The sequence below is a fragment of the Pelophylax lessonae genome, assembly GCF_965119305.1.
Source record: "Pelophylax lessonae genome assembly, chromosome: 3".
NCBI lineage: Eukaryota > Metazoa > Chordata > Amphibia > Anura > Ranidae > Pelophylax > Pelophylax lessonae.
In genome coordinates this window covers 24,789,554-24,809,257 of record NC_138770.1, presented here as the reverse complement: position 1 = coordinate 24,809,257, position 19,704 = coordinate 24,789,554, and the positions used below count along the sequence as shown (strand labels likewise).

The 19,704-nt window shown below is 47.4% G+C and overlaps 2 protein-coding genes across 2 annotated transcripts in view; both read right to left on the bottom strand.

Annotated features, from left to right (window-relative positions):
- Positions 1-19,704, bottom strand: part of LOC309550250 (uncharacterized protein) — a gene marked incomplete at both ends in the record, with an annotated part of 974,848 nt that overhangs the window by 716,546 nt on the left and 238,598 nt on the right. The window contains 2 exons of the mRNA XM_082250660.1: positions 7,622-8,172; positions 8,509-8,538. Coding sequence (XP_082106786.1) covers positions 7,622-8,172; positions 8,509-8,538 — 581 coding nt within the window. The remainder of the gene's footprint in view (positions 1-7,621; positions 8,173-8,508; positions 8,539-19,704) is intronic.
- The window catches only part of LOC309550781 (gastrula zinc finger protein XlCGF66.1-like), a 353,589-nt gene that overhangs the window by 195,271 nt on the left and 138,614 nt on the right, over positions 1-19,704 (bottom strand). The window lies entirely within an intron of this gene.

The window sequence follows — 19,704 nt, the reverse complement described above, 5'->3', positions numbered from 1 at the left end:
GAAGCAAAGGATTCCTCCTGGCACAGTCAGAGGCTTAAAGGTGACTGAATGTTTAAGCGTGGCCTTAAGTGCTTGTCCTGAAGGTCCAAATGTCTGAGACCAAAGCTGTATCCTCCTATCAGAAGAGGAGTAACCAGGACCCAATAAGATATGTATGGGTGGCACAATCTGAAAAAGACCAGCAAGCAACCTCTCCCCCAGAAGTGGAGCTCTTTGCTGACTATTTGGTTGAGGACTCTCCTTCTCTCTTCAATTCTTTCTGGACTTCAAGTCAGAACTGCAGGAGCAAACCTCTTTGGAGTTAGACACTGACTCTAGAACTGCAGTTTTCTTTCATTCGGCAGACATTTACTCTAAAGCAGGAGGCCGGAATAAATGCAGATCATTGCTATCAAAGGAGGCTAGCCCTTAAAGGATACCGTTTCAAATTTTGTAATGCAGACAAGATTGTCCAACTTGTAGAATTATTCTTTTGGACAGAATCAATGTTCTTCATCTCAACTTCCATTGCATTGGAAGAGAGGCAAAGGTTAAGGCAGGTTCACAGGCTACAACTGCAGACAGATATACCCCTTAGGGACAAGTCCAACACAAAGTTACCACCAGAAGACCCTAAACCCCCCAAGGACTCACCTAATCATTATTATTGAGTATACCCCTGAAGGACACAGCATCCCCCAATGGCAACTCCATGCATATGGCTAAGCTCATGAAGGCCACGTCAACCAAATAGGTGACTCATTATACTGGAAGACCTCTTCCTCTTCACAAGTGCCTAATCTGACATCCTGCAGTACAGGTAGAAGTGTTCTGGTTGGGGTTTGAACTGAGCAACCCAGTGCTGCAAGGTGATGACCACTAAGACATTCTGCTGCTCTGTCCTTCTGTTCAATTTGCACCACTCTTCTAGCACGAGCTTCTAGCTTAAACATCATAGGGAAAAAAGGCAATGCACTGCTTTGGAAGTGCTAAAAATACTTAGTTTGCAGTTTCCTCTGCAGGAAGGGAGGTACAAAAACCTACTTATAGACCATCCTCATCTTCCTATTAGGAATTGGTTAAATTGGTCAGTTGACTGATCCTGCAAGGGAAAAGCTTGACATTGTCAGAGTTGAGACTCCTTGCACAGGGAGAGATGTAACAGACTCCTTTAGAGTGTCTTGACTACCTGTGGCAACCTGTTGGTAGAGGTCATCTTCCTCCCTGGATGCCTGAACAAAGCAGGAAATTTATACAGGGTTTTGCCTGTCAAGCACCAAGGCCCAGTCTACGGTGTGCCTAATACATGGAGATCTGGAGAGGTTTAATAGAAAGTGTCCATTAGTCAGCTTCCCATACACCAGCTTTATGAGGCCTGTAGAAGGGCTGACAATCCAGGAACAGTATCAGTAAGGAAGACGCTGCCCCCCTCCAGCTATGACCTGCATAGAGCAGCCACAGCATAGAGGGATTAGGCATAGAGGGATTAGGCTGCAGCGGCACAAGGACCTGTCTGTAAGAAATAAATCCATGATAAACAGACACGGTGCAAAGGAGAACTCAATATTGTTCGGGAAAAATAAATATATTACCTATATAAATGCTATTTAGTAATTTAGAAAAAAAAATTGCAATTCAAACTACGGCTGCTAAAGTCTCCTAAGCTGTCAAAAAAGACAGTGTAACAGTTGTTTGATTGCTGGGTGAGAAAACCTGTAAGGGGTTCATTACTGCTAAAGGAATACTGACACTGCAGCTTCTCACATCAGAGCACCATCCCAGCAGGTGAATAATCAAACAGACCCTGCCATACAGATGTAGAGCCCTCCTAGGTAGGTGCTAGAATGAGTGGATATAGTTTTTGGTTTCTCTGCCTAACAAGGACACAGCTCATGCTGTCTCGATGTTTCACATTGATCCAATAGCCATGGAGTATATTGGACGGTGGGTGGAAACCTGGCAGATGAGAGCATGGATGTCTGTACCAATGATGTTGAAGTATTTTCTAATTTGTGTATGTTGTCTAGTATAAGATATTATTAAACGGACAATTTCTGTTTTTGGTTGTTTCAGGCCTCGGAACATAACTTCCCCTCTTTTGTGCTTATAAGCCCTATTATAAGCTTTTTCGCAGTGTAGTCCGTGAATAGTCTCTAATAAGTAATCTCTTTCTAAGGGAGTCCACCTCCCGTTTAAAATCTTCGTCGCTTGAACAGATTTGATGCAATCTAAGATACTGAGAGTAGGGTATACTATGTACCGGGGGTTTGGATGAAACCTATTGGCATGTAAAACCGTGTTGCCAGCTGTCGGTTTTCTATAAAGTGTAGTTTCTATCCCGCCTTCTTCTTGTATAAGAATTTGTAAGTCTAAGATCACACTACTACACATATACAGTATCTCACAAAAGTAAGTACACCCTAAACATTTTTGTAAATATTTTATCCTATCTTTTCATGTGACAACACTGAAGAAATGACACTTTGCTACAATGTAAAGTAGTGAGTGTACAGCTTGTATCACAGTGTAAATTTGCTGTCCCCTCAAAATAACTCAACACACAACCATTAATGTCTAAACCGCTGGCAACAAAAGTGAGTACGCCCCTAAATTAAAGTGTACGAATTGGGCCCAAAGTGTAAATATTTTGTGTGGCCACCATTATTTTCCAGCACTGCCTTAACCCTCTTGGGCATGGAGTTCACCAGAGCTTCACAGGTTACCACTGGAGTCCTCTTCCTCTCCTCCATGATGACATCACAGAACTGGTGGATGTTAGAGACCTTGCGCTCCTCCACCTTCCGTTTGAGGATGCCCCACAGATGCTCAATAGGGTTTAAGTCTGGAGACATGCTTGGCCAGTCCATCACCTTTACCCTCAGCTTCTCTAGCAAGGCAGTGGTTGTCTTGGAGGTGTGCTTGGGGTCGTTATAATGTTGGAATACTGTCCTGTGGCCCAGTCTCTGAAGGGAGGGGATCATGCTCTGCTTCAGTATGTCACAGTACATGTTGGCATTCATGGTTCCCTCAATGAACTGTAGCTTCCCAGTGCTGGCAGCACTCATGCAGCCCCAGACCATGACACTCCCACTACCATGCTTTACTGTAGGAAAGACACACTTGTCTTTGTACTCTTCACCTGGTTGCCGCCACACACGCCTGACACCATCTGGACCAAATAAGTTCATCAGACCACAGCACATGGTTCCAGTAATTCATGTCCTTAGTCTGCTTGTCTTCAGTAAACTGTTTGTAGACTTTCTTGTGTATCATCTTTAGAAGAGGCTTCCTTCTGGGACAACAGCCATACAGACCAATTTGATGCAGTGTGCAGCGTATGGACTGAGCACTGACAGGCTGACCCCCAACCCCTTCAACCTCTGCAGCAATGCTAACAGCACTCATATGTCTATTTCCCAAAGACAACCTCTGGATATGATGCTGAGCATATGCAATAAACTTCTTTGGCTGATCATGGTGGCGAGGCCTGTTCTTAGTGGAACCTGTCCTGCTAAACCGCTGTTTGATCTTGGCCACTGGGCTGCATCTCAGTTTCAGGGTCTTGGCAATCTTCTTATAGCCTAGGCCATCCTTATGTAGAGCAACAATTGTATTTTTTCAGATCCTGAGAGAGTTCTTTGCCATGAGGTGCCATGTTGAACTTCCAGTATGAGAGAGTGAGAGTGATAACACCAAATTTACCACACCTGAGACCTTGTAACACTAACGAGTCACATGACACTGGGGAGGGAAAATGGCTAATTGGGCCCAATTTGGACATTGTCACTTAGGGGTGTACTCCCTTTTGTTGCCAGCAGTTTAGATATTAATGGCTGTGTGTTGAGAGATTTTGAGGGGGACAGCAAATTTACACTGTTATACAAGCTGTACACTCACTACTTTACATTGTAGCAAAGTGTAATTTCTTCAGTGTTGTCACATGAAAAGATAGAATAAAATATTTGCAAAAATGTGAGGGGTGTACTAACTTTTGTGAGATACTTTATTTTGTACCTTGGATCATCAGGACAGATACCTATATACACAACACATTTTGGCCCAATTTTTCCCCCCTGTGTCCGCCCCAGGTCGGGTGAATATTTTGGGGGTTTGAAGGAAGGCAGTGTGCTAGTAAGCCATGTTTGTATTTATTATGATGTACATAAATACAGATTATGTTCTATGTTTATAAAACACTAATATCGAGTCTGTTTTTTTTTAAGAGAAAACTGTCTGTACATCTTCATAGTCCTGAAGAAGCCTTGTGTGAAACGCATTGACCAGTGAACAGAAGAAGATAGAGGAATATGATCCGAAGCAAAAACAGTGACGTGCCTCCATCCCTAATGGTTAATGCAAACAGAAAACAGAGGTCGTGGGACTTGAAATGAGGCCGGTCACCAACTAAGATATACAAAAATAGAACGTAGTCATTTATTATACATACAGTAATTGATACAAATGTTGACATCAGTAACAAATATGATGCAGACATGCATACAAAAAAAGCTGACACAAAAAAATCCATATAGTAAGGAGATTGTTATAATAGTAATAAGATATATTCAGTAATAAAGTACATGGCCGTCACTAAATGTTACATCTAAGTGAAGAGAGGAAATATCTATACCTACACGAACCTTATGATATATACCAACTTATCCTTATATATGTATGATGTACATGAGTGAAATTAGTAGGAGACATTGATCTCCTGTGTACGAGCTGAGCTCAGTTTGGCGCCAGTTTCCTCATTTTATTGAGATCTGGTTTTAGATAAATCAATAAATGTTATTTTAGGATAAATCCATGTAGTTGTTATCTGTCTCATGCTGTGCCCTTAAAGTCCACACATATGACAGTGGTTCCTTGTGAACATCTGTAGGTTCCCATTTCTCTGAACAGATAGGATGTTGGGACTCTCAGGATAGCTCTGGTTTTTCTTCTCCTATCCAAGTTCTCCAAATAAAACATAAAAACACATCCCCTAGACTGGCCATTGGAGACAACGAGCGGAAGAGTGTGTGCACCTGCCTGTGAGAAAATACCCTGTATCTGGCTGTGGAGTAATCAGTGGGAGGCTCTGGCAAACCAATATCCAAGCGGCTCCTGTGGGGGTACCGCTACGAAGAAAGCAAACCTTGCTTCAACAAACAGTTCTCTCCTCAGGACAGAAAAGAAGACAAAGGTAGGCGACTGCACCAAACTTTGATAAGATGCTGCAATGCTCATCGATCACCCAGAGAGCAGAGTCCTCTCCATAGGTTTTCCTTTTGGTTAATCCTTAGCAGCCCGCATGGCGTCTGCTCCCTTCTGCTGACCTCAAGCCAAACATACTCACATGTCCCGCACCTCTTCCACAGGGCAATCAATGCATCCGCAGGGCGACCCGAATCCCAGAGGCAGGAACACAACTGCTATATCTGGGTTGGGCACGCTTAGGAGACATGTGCAGAATGGAAACATTTCTTTCATTTCGGATAGATTCGTTTTGTCACTAATTTCGTTTCATTATGGAATTTGTTTGGTTTGGTTTCGGAATTAGTTTACTTTTGTTTAGTTTTCATTACATTTCTTTTAGTTTTCGGTAAAATTTGTTTCGTTTATTAATTTTCTAACGAATTTCAACTTTTCAGAACAATCGGAATTCCGATCCGTCAAAAAACAATCGACCGATTTGAATACTGTGTAAAGAAATAGCTGGGAGGCTGGGAAGCCGTCCGCCCGCATCCTTACCAACCATGACTAAATTAGCTGTCATCGGGCTTCCACACTGACAGATGAATGGAAAGAAAAGAATGCCGGCATTGCCCGGCAATAGAAAAATGTTTATAAAAAACTATGTGGGGTCCCCTCCCCCCCAGTCTATACCAGGCCTACACCAAAATGTAAAAAATAAATAAATGGCGTGGGGTCCCTCAAAATGCATACCAAACCTTTACCTGAGCATGCAGTTCGGCAGGTCAGGAAAGGGGGGACGAGCGAGTGCCTCCTAGCCCATACCAGACCACATGCCATCAACATGGGTGGGGGATGCTTTGGGGAAGCTCTCCCCCGCCACCCCCAAAGCACCTTGTCCCCAAAGCAAGTCCCCTGCCTGCAGTCCCCTGCAAGCACAGGCCACAGTTGTGGGGAAGACGCCCTTGTCCCCATCAACATGGGGACAAGGTGCTTTGGGGTGGGGTTGGGGGCAGAGTGTCCCCAAAGCACCCCCCCATGTTGAGGAGAGGACATGTGGCCTGGTATTGCTAAGGAGGGGGGCCCACCACTCGTCCCTCCCACTTTCCTGACCTGCCAGGCTGCATGCCAGGATAAAGGGCCTGGTATGGATTTTAGGGGAGAACCCACGCTGTTTTTTTTTCATTTTGGCCCCCGAAGCGTCTGGGGGGACGGGGGGGGGGGGCGCACCATTTTTTTCTATTGCTGGGCAATGCTGGCATTCTTCTCTTCACATTCAGCTGTCAGTGGGGAAGCCGGCTGACAGCTGAGGAGTCATGGTTGGTAAAGATGCGGGCAGCCGGCTTCCCGACTTGCTGCTTAACAACCAGCTATTTCTTCACACAGAATTTGCATCGGTCGATCGTTTTTTTTTGACTGATCCAAATTCGAATCGTTCTGAAAAGTTGGAATTCGTTAGAAAATGACTAAACGAAACAAATTTTAACAGATTTCAACAAAATTCATTACAAATTAATTTGGGGATTTGGATACATCCAAATCTAGGAATAGCCAAAAATTTGTCGGAATTTCTATTTGCACCAAAACGAATTTCACATGTCTCACACTTAATGGCCACCCGCTAACAGCTGGGCTCCCAGCCAATGCAAATGGCCGCCAATGGCAGGGCCCACTCTCCAGGCATGGATCCTCTACATATGTGTGCCATAACACCACCCCGCTGATAGCTGGGGACTCAATAATCACTCGGGACATCCTGGAAGACTTCTGGATACCAAAGGAAGCTCCTGACATCCTGCACAGCTGCCCAGCACCAGACCCGCCCACCAATACTTCCAATAGGTAGGAAAACTTCATACAAAAATGGTCCTATAAGTGAGGAGGAGAAGAAAGGAATGCAGCCATTGGCTTATCCTGAACATTTATGGGGGTGGGGTCTTATGGGGGAGGAATGAGGGCGGGGCTACCCAAACATATGCTGCCATGGACATCTGTCAGGAAAGCACATTATGGCCACTAGATGGAACTGACCATTATAGGAAATCCCAATTCACCATGACTGGGGGAATGCGGGTCACATTTCATGAACACATTTATAACAACCAGATCTGTAAGTGTTTGTGAAATCTTCCCGCACAAAATGTACCCAGCCAATGAAAGGTAAGGACTCCATTTTTATTTTTCTCCTGCTATCAATGGACAACACGGGACAACATTTCATCCATGTCTTTGGTGATCTCTGATCTCCTTATGAAGTGTTTCTTACATGATGAAGATCAGCCATGGAGTATATCTGAGGTGTATATCAGGGTGTGCTTCTTCCCCACATGTCCACCAACATTCATATAGAAGACATTTCCCGCACTCAAGGCACTAACACACCTCCAGGGTTGTGTGGGATCCCTGATGTACAGGAAGACAGGACTTCAGTGAGGAACAATTCCCTCACTCAGGACAGGAATACGGCTTCTCCCCCGTGTGAGATCTCTGATGTCTGGAAAGACCGGACTTCCGTGAAAAACATTTCCCGCACTCAGAACAGGAATATGGCTTCTCACCTGTGTGCGATGTCTGATGTTTGGAAAGACTGGAATTATCTGAAAAACATTTCCCGCACTCAGAACAGGAATATGGCTTTTCCCTTGTGTGCGATCTCTGATGTGTGGAAAGATGGGACTTCTTTGAAAAACATTTGCCGCACTCAGGACAGGAATACGGCTTCTCACCCGTGTGCGATCTCTGATGTGCGGAAAGAGCGATCTTCTGTAAAAAACATTTCCCGCACTCAGGACAGGAATACGGCTTCTCACCAGTGTGTGATCTCTGATGCATGGAAAGATGGGACTTATCTGAAAAACATTTCCCGCACTCAGGACAGGAATACGGCTTCTCACCAGTGTGCAATCTCTGATGCATGGAAAGATGGGACTTATCTGAAAAACATTTCCCGCACTCAGGACAGGAATACGGCTTCTCACCAGTGTGCAATCTCTGATGTGTGGAAAGATTGGACTTCTGTACAAAACATTTCCCGCACTCAGGACAGGAATACGGTTTTTCACCCGTGTGCAATCTCTGATGCGTGGAAAGATGGGACTTATCTGAAAAACATTTCCCGCACTCAGGACAAGAATACGGCTTCTCACCAGTGTGCGATCTCTGATGCATGGAAAGATGGGACTTATCTGAAAAACATTTCCCGCACTCAGGACAGGAATACAGCTTCTCACCAGTGTGCAATCTCTGATGCGCGGAAAGAGTGGACTTCCATGAAAAACATTTCCCGCACTCAGGACAGGAATACGGCTTCTCCCCCGTGTGAGACCTTTTATGCACCTTAAGCTTGTATTTAAAACGGAAACACTTCCCACACTCAGTACAGGAGAACCTCTTATCTGTTGTAAGGATGGCACCGTCCCCCACAGTCTGAGGTTCCTCAGGATAAGAGGAATACGATGGTCCGGCACTGTCCCTCACAGTCTGAGGTTCCTCAGGATAAGAGGAATATGATGGTCCGGCACTGTCCCTCACAGTCTGAGGTTCCTCAGGATAAGAGGAATACGATGGTCCATCTACACTGTGTGGTGCCGGATGGACATTTGAGGTAGCCGGGTTTTCTCCTGGACTATACTGTGTGATGTCCTCATCTTCTACTTTACAGTCTGGAGACAAAGTGAGACAATCCTCTGAGGTTTTCCTCATCTCCCGTCCATCTACTAAAATAGAAATACAAAGATTATTACTAGACATCAGCAGATTGGTTCCCCTAAACCAGGACTCCGCCCACATCAGGCAGCTTTGTCTCTGAGGATCTTACAATTCCCCCCTCAAGGTAACTAGTAAATGGATCCTCTGATCTCCTACCAGTTCATTTCTTTATTCATGGATCTTAGTCAGAGAGTGAGGAAACAACGAGAACTGTCTTTTATAGGAGTGACAGTGATGAGGGGATTATAGGACGAGTGTCCCCTCCCCCTCTATCACTCATTGCCATCTTCCCAACACAAGAAGTCCCACACTTCCTTATTTAGTCCATGATTTAGTCATGAATAACAGCGGGGCTGAGCCCCACCAGAGGTCAGAGAGTGAGGATGGGGGGAGAACAACCAAGATGAAGACTGGACTGATCCTGAAGACCACCATCATTGGGTTACTGTAAAAGTCTCTCCTCCAATCAAATCATCAGATATAAAATGTCCAGCTGGTAGGAAATGGGCGTAACAAAGGAGAATCCATATTATGTGTATATATAGCAGTGGGTAGAGGGGAGAGAGAGCAGAAGTCAGGAGTATGTAATGTACAACATAGAGTATATAGTGCAGGGGTCAGGAGTATGTAATGTACAACATAGAGTATATAGTACAGGAGTCAGAAGTATTTAATGTACAATATAGAGTATATAGTGTACAGGTCAGGAGTACGTAATGTACAACATGGAGTATATAATGCAGGGATCAGGAGTATGTAATGTACAACATAGAATATATAGTGCAGGAGTCAGGACTCATAATATTGGTATTCAGTAATCAGTGGTGGCTTAAACGTATTGATGTCATATATGTATTTAGTGTTAATGACCCACCTGTGCTGATCTCTGTAGGAGTGTCCTCCTCCTTACATGTCCCCGTTATTCCATCCTCCCCAATAGACTGCTGATCATCCCTCACATACCTCTCTTCTTCTTCTTCTTTAACCTCAACTTTAGAATCTCTCAGGATTCCACTCTGAATATATAATAAAAATGACATCAATTGTAACAATGCAGATAATGTACAGATCCTAATGATACTATCAGTGATTGTTCCTCATCTACCTGATGATGGTGAGGGATGGTGTGACCTTCCTGTGTGGAATCCCAGGAATACAGAGGACAGGGACATCTCTCTGGTGGGTTCCCATTACTGGATCCATCTGTAGGAAACACACACACTGACTGAATAATGGAATTTTTGTAAAATCTTACCTGTAAAATTCCTTTCTCTGAGTCCTCCGACAGTCGCCGCCCCTCCATATTCAGCACAATGGGGTTATGACCTTTGCTCCGTAGGAGTAGCTAGGCAACAGAATATGTTAGTATAAAGACTTTTAACATATCCCACCCCCAGGGGGTGGTCCCCTCAGCTCATAATCCTCCACTTCCTGTATCCAACTCAGTTTCAGTGGAATAGCAGTAGAGTATACAACCAACAACCCCAAAAGAGAGGCGGGGGCGGCGACTGTCGGAGGACTCAGAGAAAGGAATTTTACAGGTAAGATTTTACAAAAATTCCGTTTTCTCTTATGTCCTCCCACAGTCGCCGCCCCTCCATATTCATCACAATGGGGATGTCCCAAAGCAGTGCGAACATGAGGGGTGGGAAAAACGCAGCCGCGCCTAAGGCAACGCCGTCTCCCATCAGAGAAAGGAACCTTACCAAAGGAAGGAAACCAGTTGGGCATGAGAAAAAAACACTTGCTCAACAGGAGCAAGAACCCAGGGAAAAACAAAAATCCCAAACAGCCAAGGAGCCCGCAACAAGGGCTCTAGGGAACTGCCGCACTAAGAACCTTGCGGCCAAAGGAGGCATCCGCCGATGCCTGAACATCTACCTTGTAGAATTTTGTGAAAGTGTGCATGGTCGACAAAGTCGCCGCCTTACACACCTTGGCCACAGAGGCCCCATGACGACAGGCCCAAGACGTATTTAGAGATCTGGTAGAGTGCGCCTTCACAGGCACAGGGGGAACTTTCCCCTTCAAAGCATAGGCCTGTTCAACCGTCTGTCTGATCCATTTGGCGATGGTAGAAGCCGACGCCGCCATGCCCTTCCGAGGACCCTCCGGAAGAACAAACAAGGAATCCGATTTGCGAAAGGATTCAGTCGATTTCAGGTAAACCCTGATCGCCCGGACAACATCCAAGGAGTGCAGCTGCACCTCTGTCGGATGTTTAGGATTCGCGCAAAGCGAGGGCAAGACAATGTCCTCATTGAGGTGAAAGTCCGAAACCCTCTTCGGAAGGAAAGAAGGATTAGGTCGCAAGACCACCTTGTCCAAGTGTACTACCAGATACGGAGACTTGCAGGACAAGGCTGCCAGCTCCGACACTCTACGAGCCGAGGTAATAGCCACCAAAAAGGCGACCTTCTTGGACAACAAAGACAGCGAGATATCCCTGATCCTTTCAAAAGGAGCACGCTGCAACACAGACAGAACTAGATTCAAGTCCCAAGGGGGTAAAGGGTCCCTCCTAGGAGGGATCAGATGTCGTACCCCCTGCACAAAGGTGCCAACCAAAGAGTTAGATGCCACAGGACGTTGAAAGAGAACGGCCAACGCAGACACCTGACCCTTAATCGTAGCCAGCGCCAAACGCTGATCAACACCCGTTTGGAGGAAGGACAACACCCTAGACACCGAGTAAGTGCGAGGTGAAAACCCCCTGGACTCGCACCAGGCAAAATACGCCTTCCAAGTACGGTAATAGACCTTCCCCGAGGAAGACTTCCTCGCATTGATCAAAGTGTGAATAACTTCAGGGGACAGACCCCTGGACTTCAGGACCTCGGTTTCAACAGCCAGGCCGTCAAAGCCAGCGACTGTAAAGCAGGATGGAAGATCGGCCCCTGCGACAGGAGATCTTCTCGAAGAGGCAGACGCCACGGGCGTCGACCGCCAGATTTACGAGGTCTGCGTACCAGGACCGGCGAGGCCAGTCCGGTACCACAAGAATCACCGTGGTTGGTTCCAAGTGTAACCTGCGAAGGAACCTGGACAGCAATTGAATCGGTGGAAACGCATACATCAGTTGGTACTGATGCCACGGGGCTACTAACGCGTCCGACGCGTCTGCCCGAGGATCGCGCGTCCGTGCCACGAACCGTGGTACCTTGTTGTTCAGACGAGATGCAAACAGGTCCACCTCCGGAAGACCCCACTTCGCGCACAACATCTGGAAGACATCCGGGTGAAGAGACCATTCTCCCTGGGCTAGGGATTGACGGCTCAGATAATCCGCCTGCCAATTCTCCACCCCCGGAATGTGAACTGCCGATATCGCCGGGACGTGCGTCTTGGCCCAAGACAGAATGTCGGCCACTTCTCGAGCCGCCCTGGCACTCCTGGTGCCCCCTTGGTGATTGATGTAAGCCACAGCCGTGGCATTGTCCGTCTGCACTCGAACCGGACAGCCCTGTAGTCTGTCCGTCCAACGGCGAAGACAGAGGCGTATCGCTCGTAGTTCCAGAATGTTGATCGGGAAGGAGGACTCTTCCTCCGACCAAGTACCCTGGGCAGACAGAACGCCCAGAACACCACCCCAGCCCAACAGGCTGGCGTCCGTGGTGATCACCGTCCACGAGAAGGGACGGAAAGATTTGCCCCCCGACACCGACGGGGACTGGAGCCACCACAGAAGATCCCTTCTGGTCCGATGACTCAACGAAATCCGAAGATCCAGAGATTGCGGTCGCCCGTCCCACCTGGACAGAATCTCCGCCTGGAGACCCCGCGTGTGAAACTGGGCGACGGGAATCGCCTCGAAGGCCGAGACCATCAATCCCAGACACCGCATGCACGTCCGAATGGACGAGGACTGATCGTCCACGAGGGACCTGACTGCCTCCTGAAGAGTCCTGAGCTTGTCGTCCGGTAGGAAGACCTTCGCCTGGACAGAGTCCAGAATCATCCCCAGATAAGGGAGACGAACCGATGGGCACAGCGTTGACTTTGGAAAATTGATCGTCCACCCAAACTCCTGCAGAGTCTGCAACGTAACGGACAGATCCTTCTCCAGACCCTGGCTGGTCGCAGACTGAACCAGAATATCGTCCAGATACCCCAGGACCGAGATGCCCTGGGCTCTCAACAAAGCCAGAACCGGGGCCAACACTTTGGTGAACACCCGCTTCATCAGAAGAAACTAACTAACGCTGGTAAAAATAACAGCTAAATAAAGAAAGAGAGAAAAAAACTCAAATAAAATCAAAAGAGAGAGAAGGCTGAGACAAAATGTCCCAGCATAGAAACATCCAGCTACTCCTGACAAGCTAGACATTGAAACTGAGTTGGATACAGGAAGTGGAGGGTTATGAGCTGAGGGGACCACCCCCTGGGGGTGGGATATGTTAAAAGTCTTTATACTAACATATTCTGTTGCCTAGCTACTCCTACGGAGCAAAGGTCATAACCCCATTGTGATGAATATGGAGGGGCGGCGACTGTCGGAGGACGTAAGAGAAACATTGTTTCTATGTGTTTATCAGATGATGGGGGATCTAGGTGGAGCCTCCGTACTGCTCTCTCCTTTACAATAAAGTCTCCTCTTACCCAGTGATGTGAGGGGCGGCTGATTCTCCATCATGACGTCCTTGTAGAGATCCTTGTGTCCTTCTAAATACTCCCACTCCTCCATGGAGAAATAGACAGTGACATCCTGACACCTTATAGGAACCTGACACACACAATGATACAGTCACCATCCAGACACATCCCTTGTCTGTTACTGGATAATGTCCCAGAATTCCCAGCACCGCTCACCTCTCCTGTCAGCAGATGGACCATCATGGTGGTCAGTTCCAGGATCTTCTGCTCTTTGTTCCTCTCAGGTATAGGAGAACGAGGGGGAGGCACCATAGTGGGGATTTGGGTCCTGCTCCATCCCCCTGAGATTGGCTCTCCACTAGACTCCTTCACTACAACATAATCCTACAGATCAGGAGAAAGATTAACCAATATCAATCATCTACATGTCTACAATAAGAACATGGTCTGTTGACCAGACTAGATAAGAGAGATGTCATGTGACCTCTCAGAATCCTCCCCACCTCTCCGGTCAAGTCTGTGTTTTATTAATAGAGATAAGCGTGATGTCATGTGACCTCCCAGAATCCTCCTTACCTCTCCGATCAGATGGTAGATGATCTCCAGGTTGAGGCTTAATAACCTCTCAGTAATGTGATTCTGATCCTCCTCCATCCTCAATGGTGTGGTGGTCATGTGATCTATGCGGGTTTCTCTGTAGACGGATAATGAAGAATTATCTGGACTGCATTGGTTGGACAATATTAGGTTGGGGATATAAGGGATTATAGGCGGGTTGCCCCTACTGTGGATTGGAACATGTAGATTGGGTTACTTAGGGGGATCGTTTTATAAAGAGTGGTCACAGGTTCTCTGAGACTATCAAGACCAATGCAGAACCCATAGCCCTTGATTGGACAGGAGGAGGGACAGTCCACTGCCAGAGTGTAGGGGAGTAGAGGAGAGTGCCGGTATTGAGGGATCAGAGGATCGGATAAGTAAACAAGCTTTTTCTGGTTCCCTACACCAAATGATCATGTAACCCTTGAAGTGGGGCTGCCCCCATTATACGAGGGTTAAATGCTCATTTGCAGAGCCGATCCTGAGCAGGTGCACGGGGTGCACCGCGCCCAGGCGCCGCAAGCTGAGTCAGAGGAGGGGCGCCGAAGCTCAAGTGGCCTCCCCTCCCTCCTCCACGGGCTTGTAGTTGACACACATGGTTATAGGGAGATCTTAGGACAGTAACCTCCCATCTCCACCCCTTGTTACCTCCCATCCGCCCCGCCCACCCCTCGTTACCTCCACTGTACTCGGGCGGCGCCTTTGATGAGTAGGGGCGGGGTGACAGCTGTGGGCGGAGTGGGACAAAGTTTGGGACTGGAAGGGGTCGGGGATGTTGCTAGGAGACAGCAAACTCTCCCCGGGAAGGCAAGGGGCTCCGAAACCGGCAGAGCAGACAGTCTGTCTTCTCAGGTGACCGGCGGCACACACCGCCTTTATAGAACAGGAAGCACTGGTAGTCAGTGAGGGAGTCCATCTCCTACACAGCTTCACCAGCTACAAGAATTCCTATTACTACCTACTATTACCTTACCAGAGTGGTGGGGGGACTGGGGGAGGAGTGCGGGTACAGTAGTGTTAAGGGGGAGGGGCATGCATGGTGCAGGGATGAGGTAAGAGAGGGGTTAGGAGGTTAGGTGGGGGTAGTGAATGTGCAGTATTGGGGAGGGGGTCATGCATGGTGCAGGGATAAGGTAAGAGAGTGGTTAGGAGGTTAGGTGGAGGTAGTGAATGTGCAGTATTGGGGAGGGGGTCATGCGTGGTGCAGGGATGAGGTAAGAGACTGATTAGGAGGTTAGGTGGAGGTAGTGAAGGTGCAGTATTGGGGAGGGGGTCATGCATGGTGCAGGGATGAGGTAAGAGAAGGGTTAAGAGGTTAGGTGGAGGTAGTGAATGTGCAGTATTGGGGAGGGGGTTATGCATGGTGCAGGGATTAGGTAAGAGGGGGGTTAGGAGGTTAGGTGGAGGTAGTGAAGGTGCAGTATTGGGGGGCATACATGGTGCAGGGATGAGGTAAGAGAGGAGTTAGGAGGTTAGGTGGGGGTAGTGAATGTGCAATATTAGGGAGAGGGACCATGCATGGTGCAGGGATGAGGTAAGAGAAGGGTTAGTAGGTAAAATGGGGGTAGTGAATGTGCAGTATTGGGGAGGGGGTCATGCATGGTGCAGGGATAAGGTAAGAGATGGGTTAGGAGGTTAGGTGGAGGTAGTGAAGGTGCAGTATTGGGGGGCATGCATGGTGCAGGGATGAGGTAAGAAAGGGGTTAGGAGGTTAGGTGGAGGTAGTGAAGGTACAGTACTGGGGGGCATGCATGGTGCATGGATGAGGTAGGAGAGTGGTTAGGAGGTTAGGTGGAGGTAGTAAAGGAGCAGTACTGGGGGGCATGCATGGTGCATGGATGAGGTAGGAGAGGGGTTGGGAGGTTAGGTGGAGGTAGTAAAGGAGCAGTATGGAGGGGGGGCATGCATGGTGCATAGGTGAGGCAGGAGAGGAGTTAGGTGGATGTAGTAAAGGAGTAGTATGGGGGGGGGGGCATTCATGGTGCAGGGATGAGGTAGGAGAGAGGTTAGGAGGTTAGGTGGAGGTAGTGAAGGTACAGTATGGAGTTGGGCATGCATGGTGCAGGGATGAGGTAGGAGAGGGGTTAGGTGGAGGTAGTGAAGGTGCAGTATTGGGGGGCATGCATGCTGCAGGGAAGAGGTAGGGGAGGGGTTAGGAGGAGGTAGTGAAGGCTGCATTTGGTGGGCACTGGTAGGCTGCATTTGGTGGACACTGATGAGGCTGCATTTGGTTGGAACTGGTAGGCTGCATTTGGTGGGCACTGCTAGGCTGCATTTGGTGGGCATTGATGAGACTGCATTTGGTTGGAACTGGTAGGCTGCATTTGGTGGGCACTGCTGGGCTGCATTTGATTGGAACTGGTAGGCTGCATTTGGTGGGCACTACTAGGCTACATTTGGTGGGCACTGCTAGGCTGCATTTGGTTGGAACTGGTAGGCTGCATTTGGTGGGCACTGCTAGACTGCATTTGGTGGGCACTGATGAGGCTGCATTTGGTTGGCACTGATGAGGCTGCATTTGGTTGGCATTGCATTTGGTGGGCACTAATAAGGCTGCAATTGGCGGGCTCTGGTAAGCTGCATTTGGTGGGCTCTGGTAAGCTGCATTTGGTGGGCAATGGTAAGGCTACATTTGGTGGGCACTGGTAAGGCTACATTTGGTGGGCACTGGTAAGGCTACATTTGGTGGGCACAACTGATAAGGCAGCATTTTATGGGCACTGATAAGCTTGCATTTGATGGGCACTGGTGAGGCTGCATGGATTATGTGAGCTTGATTAGCTCGGTGGCGGGCGTGGATGACCCCTTGGGGGGATTCGTTACACAGGGAGATAGCCGAGAAGTGGTTGCAAACAAAACAGTTTGTTTATTCTTGCTATTTTCTTCACACAAGTGCAAGCATCAAAACCATCAAAATAAAAATAAAACACAAAATAAATCCTTGCCACTGTGGGCGGCTACCTTCTCACACACAGGAACCTATCTAATGAAGTCTGTCCCCAACCTACTGTTGGGCAGACTTGGCTAATCATACAGCAGACTCTCAATAGTCCATGTTTTATCTTCACACAACAAATGTCCATTGAACATGTCCCTTTTCCTCTTCACATTGAACATGTCCCTTTGCTTGTCTCTTCACATAACAAACAGTTCATTTATTTCTTCCACATAGAAATAGTTCATTTTCTCACCTTGAGAAGTCTTCAGTCTTAATGAATTTCCCCTTCACACAGGAAATGTCCATTGGTTTCTTTTCACATAGAAACGATCCAAGACCTCTCGATGTAGTCTTCACACTTGTTACCCTCCTCAGCGCACATCGCTTCAGGAGGTCTTCCCCATGCTCACACAGCTTTCAGGGGGCACACATCTGACTGTCCTCCTCTCCCCATGCCCACACAGCGTCAGGAGGCCGCCATCCCTAGACTTCCTTTGGACAAATTATAGAGGCCTTCATTTCCTCATTCTGAACAGCTGAATGGTTTTCAACTTCCTGCTGGCTATCTCTGCAGTCGACACCCTATAGTAATTGGTGAACTTTCCAAACCAGGTGGAAATGTATCTCCTGTCTGTGACTACATCCACAGATTTACCTGACTTCCTGTCACAATACATTGATCTCTTGTATCATATTTGCAGTCTCTGACCATCTCTTGTATCAAGTCTGCAGTCTCTGACCATCTCCTATAGTATGTCTGAGGGCTCTGTCTAACAGACTCTCTAACAGAGGCCCTCTCTGTGTTCATTAGAGAGACCCCCTCTAGGTCCTATTAAGAGTACACTGCTTCTCTTCCTGTAATTTGTTTATTGTTAAGAGATTGTGTCAGGGTCCCGGGGTAAGGAAGACTCCTTAGGGGAGCATCAATGTGTTAAAGTCGTTGCCATAGAAACATTTGTAAAGGGGAGGAGTTAGTAAGATGACCACGCCCATGTGGGGGCGCTAGAAACATTTCTGCACCCAGGCGTCTGTGACCCTGGGATCGGTCCTGCTCATTTGGGTTTCCGTCACCTTTCGTATCCCCAGAGATGGGCTATAAACAAAATTAAATTTTCACACATGATAAAATCTGCATGTTATGCTTGTAAAAAGAAAGCTCCCCCCCCCCCACACACACACACACAATTATGTCAGCCCTTAAAACTGTGTGTCTAAATTCACTACCCAACATGGTGCAGAGACAACGCTGTAAAAGCTCCTACAGGTCATTAGTTTAGAGAAAACCGGGAATAACGGCCTGAGAATCATTGCTCTCACTCCACTTTGTGGCCAATACCTCCCTTTGTGACAGCATAATATAAATGACAGGTCCTCTTTAAGGAGACATTAGGGGTCACATATGGCCCCTCGTTCCAACGCCACATATGGCCAGTGAAGCTGATGAAGTACAGATCGGGATCAACCAGCTTCTTCCCTGACCACAGTGACCGGGGAATGATGGAACTGAACCTGGAAGTAATGAAATGCTCATCTCTTCTGGATTCATTCACCAGAGAGGAGATCTGAGAACTGATCACCCTCCACTCCATCCACCATGCCGATCCTGGGCCAACAGGAGAGGTAGGCACATGGTTAACGTAGTGAGGCATGGAGATATTTGTATCTTCAGATGAAGGGTGTGAAAGTGCAGATTTCAGGAGAACCCGAAACCAAATCTCATCCCTCGTTACAAGAGACTGCAAAGGTGAGAAGATGATTGGTGGGAAAGGTGACAAATCTCCAGAATGAAGAAAATTTTACAACCCCGTAAGCAGGGCTGCTGATAGGGGGGGACCACCAGCCCTCTTGTAGGGGGCCTGAGCACACAGGGTGGCCCACACAGAGAGGGGGATTAGTGATGGACAACAAATACAGAAATCTTCCTCCAGCACCTGAATCTGATCTGTCCCTCTCCTTGCTATCAGCTTTTATCTGTTGTGAAAGAGACAGTTGTCCCTCACTAATCCCCCTCCCTGTGTGACCCCCCTCCCAGCACTTATCTCTGCTCAGGAGTTTATTTGTAACTTTGTTTCTCTCTCTCTGTCTCTCTAATCACTGAGCTCCAACTGCCCAGCCTGTATATTTTTCTCATCTCATCTTCTTTTTTATTTAACATAGTTTTTTTTTTAGATTTAGCAGGATTATGCGAGTTATGTTATATTTGTGTCTGATAATAGTGATTTTGTTGTAATTTTAGCTAAATATATCTGTATATATATATGCCCTGCCAGGTAGTCTGTACGGGGCCCCGCAATTTCTAACAGCAGCCCTGCCCATAAGTGGAGGAATGTTCTGACCCTGAAGGGGTTACTCTAGGTTTCCAAACTATATATGTGTGTATCATCATCTGCTGGAGATAAAAGAGGCCACAGTGACTATGGAGGAAGAGGACGGACATGACAGAGGGTTACTGGGTGTAAATAGAAAATTAGATCTTATTACCTCCTCTGCTGCCACTTCCAGCAACGTCTCCTCTCTACTTCATCCCAATTCACCTTTCACCTTGAACTTCCTTTATATACCTGACATCACTTCCTGTCTTCCATAGAGACTTCCTGTGTGGGTAGAAGTGAGATCACCACCTTGTGGAGCTCAGAGGAACTGCAGTCCCTAGAAACGTCTCGTAGTGAGAACACGGCCGTGTGCTGTGTGTGTATCAGTGTTAATTT